The 3,425-nt window shown below is 39.2% G+C and overlaps 1 protein-coding gene across 1 annotated transcript in view; it reads left to right on the forward strand.

The window, feature by feature from the left end:
- LOC107554391 (pericentriolar material 1 protein-like) overlaps positions 1-3,425 on the forward strand; it is a 50,425-nt gene that overhangs the window by 5,002 nt on the left and 41,998 nt on the right. Inside the window, exons 2-3 of the mRNA XM_016236881.1 lie at positions 1,787-2,032; positions 2,304-2,603. Coding sequence (XP_016092367.1) covers positions 1,787-2,032; positions 2,304-2,603 — 546 coding nt within the window. The remainder of the gene's footprint in view (positions 1-1,786; positions 2,033-2,303; positions 2,604-3,425) is intronic.

A 3,425-nucleotide genomic window follows, 5' to 3' on the forward strand; every position in this document is an offset into this window, starting at 1 on the left:
AGATCTTCTCCGCATTGAGCTTCTATATTTCTCTAATATTTTGAATGCATAACAAAACATCACCGCATCTCGCGCGCCACTAATGACGCTCCCTGATGCACAGCTAACATTCACAGGCAAATGTTTATTTTAAATTCGACTAATATTCATTTTTTTTATTCACAATCTCCTCATCACAGGCAGGCACAGCACTCAATTCAGCATGTGTTTGTGTTTGTGTGTGCTGTCTGCGTCGCTCATAGTACGTGCCTATATCGTGCACTATATCGAAAAATCCATATCGAAGAAGGTGTACCGTCGATAAATATCGATACCGTTTTATTGCCCAGGCCTACGCTAAAGCGATCGCACCTGCCGCATTAAAGAGCGCCAAAACTGTATGTATTGTTTGTATTTCGTTATGAATTTGACATAATTTTATACTTTGTTTATTAAAAAGTAACAACGCTTTTTGCGATTAATGGATGGCAAGTGTGCTTCAAATAATATGAAGTTCACGCATTAACAGAACACAACATATAGACTAAGATCTTGATAAGAAGAAGCCATATTAGTAATGATTATAAACGAGAATTGTTAAAGATATTGCCAATATCCACACAGCTGACAGCTTTACCTGTTGTAGCTTGTTCAAGTTGTGCACGAAATAGACTCTGCTTTTGTGCACTTTTACTTCCACGTCTCCGTCATGTCGATCTCTCTCGCGCTGTACAACAGAGCTGTGTTTATCAGGTGTGCGTCAGCGCTGCTGTGCGGCAGAGATGAGGACTGTTTGAAACTCTTTTTTTTTTTTATTCACAATCTCCTCATCACAGGCAGGCACAGCACTCAATTCAGCATGTGTTCGTGTTTGTGTGTGCTGTCTGCGTCGCTCATAGTACGTGCCTATATCGTGCACTATATCGAAAAAATTTTCTATCCATATCGAAGAAGGTGTACCGTCGATAAATATCGATACCGTTTTATTGCCCAGGCCTACGCTAAAGCGATTGCACCTGCCGCATTAAAGAGCGCCAAAACTGTATGTATTGTTTGTATTTCGTTATGAATTTGACATAATTTTATACTTTGTTTATTAAAAAGTAACAACGCTTTTTGCGATTAATGGATGGCAAGTGTGCTTCAAATAATATGAAGTTCACGCATTAACAGAACACAACATATAGACTAAGATCTTGATAAGAAGAAGCCATATTAGTAATGATTATAAACGAGAATTGTTAAAGATATTGCCAATATCCACACAGCTGACAGCTTTACCTGTTGTAGCTTGTTCAAGTTGTGCACGAAATAGACTCTGCTTTTGTGCACTTTTACTTCCACGTCTCCGTCATGTTGATCTCTCTCGCGCTGTACAGCAGAGCTGTGTTTATCAGGTGTGCGTCAGCGCTGCTGTGCGGCAGAGATGAGGACTGTTTGAAACTCTTTTTTTCCACTAAAACTTTGATGCGCATTGTCTCAGTTTAATACGTGAACACAGCAAATGATCCGATCACAAAAATCAGGAAAAAAGGCATTACATGCAAATTTTTAAGTCATAACATGTAAATATAGTCGCCATTGGTGACCTCAGCAGAAACTTAACTCGCAAATTTATATTTTTGGTCGCAAATTAGTCGCGTTTTTAGCCCGTTTTAGTCGCACTTTGGAGCCCTGGTATGCACTCTATATTTGAGATCTGTTGTGCAGCTCATGCTCAGTTGATTGATCAATAAAGCTTTAGCAAAACCTCATTAAACTGTGCTATCATTTATGGTTTGTAAATGTTGATTTGCCATTCTCTCAGGATTGGGGAGTGCAGCAGAAGAAGGCCAACCGCTCCTCTGAGAAGAACAGGGAGAAGTTATCTGCTATGTCAGAGAGCCGGCTAACCAATGACATTTCTCCAGAGTCCACTCCTGGAGCAGGACGACGGAGAGCACATACACCCCATTCCTTCCCTCATGTGAAGTACAGCACTCAAATGTCTGTGCCCGACCAGGCTGAGCTCGATAGACTCCGGCAGGTCATAAACTTCACCGATCTGGATGAGGTGAGTGGGGCTTTATAACCAATATTAGGATTATAACACGCTTGGTTTGACTTGTTCGATCTGACTGAAGATCTAAGCTTGTTACTGTTTCAAGACAGAAAGTGCATGGATTTAGGAAATAGTTCTGAAGCAAATCCTTAGAAGCGAGTCCTTTACACTCAAATAGTCACTATCAAATAGATCACTTTCAAATTCAGGCCAGCTTTAAAGGGAAATGTAAATGTCAGAGTCATCCTTTGGTAAACCAAAATATCACTTTTCATCCCAACAGAGAAGTATTGGCAGTGATTCTCAAGGCCGCGTCACTGCAGCCAACAATCAGAGACAGCTGTCTACTGAGGCCAAGAAACCTTTCAACTTCCTGCCAATTCACCTCAACACTAACAAAAGCAAAGAGCCCACTGCATCCACCTCTTCCACACCTGGGGGCAAGGAACCCAAGAAACAGAGTCCTGGGAAAGAGTTGTTTGCCCCAGTTCCTGATGCGGTTAAAGAGCCTTTTAGTCTGGACAGTGGCCATCAGTTCACATCAGAGGATGGAAAAGCAGAGCTTGACATTGACAGCAGTCAGGTAATCAAGAGTTTAATGTCTTTATTATGTCTCTAGGTGTGTACATGTGCATTTGCAGGACTCCAGACTAGTGGTCGACCGATATTGTTTTTTTTTTTTTTACAACCGATTCCGATATCTTGGAAAGCATGGTGGCTGATGGCCGATATAAAGCCGATATAATTTTATTTAATATTTAAGAAATTTTTAATAATTTGAAAATGGATTAAAAAATAAATGTGTAAAATAAACATGCTTATACTTTAAATTACAAAGTATTTTTCACAAATAAACAAATAGTTAATAAAAATGTAATTAAAAAGGAAGTAAACACTTTAACCAACAGGGCACTCCGTATTCTGGGAAGTTTGTGTGCATTGGGAATCATATTTTTTTCAAATAAAGCCAAGGTAACACTCATTTTACATACAGCACACAGTGAAAATGACATGAATATGGCAGTGGCAAAAGCATGAAGCACAGCATAATTTGAAATTACGAGTTTAAAGTTTGTCGATCGCGCGTCTCAATGAAGCTGAACTCTCCTCCTGTCCGTATTCAATTCGCACAGACCGACTGTCATGCAGAGTACACGCGATCATGCAGGATACAAATGCACCCTTCATAAGATCTCACAGCTGGATTCGACTTGCTGAAGTTTGCAAGGTTTTTGAAATTTGAAATGTTTAAATTATATAAATGCGTATTTGCTGAATGCTGACGGCAAACGAGAAAATATTATAATGTTTGCCTTTCTATTACTAACAATATAAAAGCAATCGTTATAATACTTTTTGTATACATTTTAATTCCTTTGTTTAACAGTTCTATCTGATTATTAGA

The sequence above is a fragment of the Sinocyclocheilus grahami genome, unplaced genomic scaffold (assembly GCF_001515645.1).
Source record: "Sinocyclocheilus grahami isolate Dianchi unplaced genomic scaffold, SAMN03320097.WGS_v1.1 scaffold500.1, whole genome shotgun sequence".
Lineage (NCBI taxonomy): Eukaryota > Metazoa > Chordata > Actinopteri > Cypriniformes > Cyprinidae > Sinocyclocheilus > Sinocyclocheilus grahami.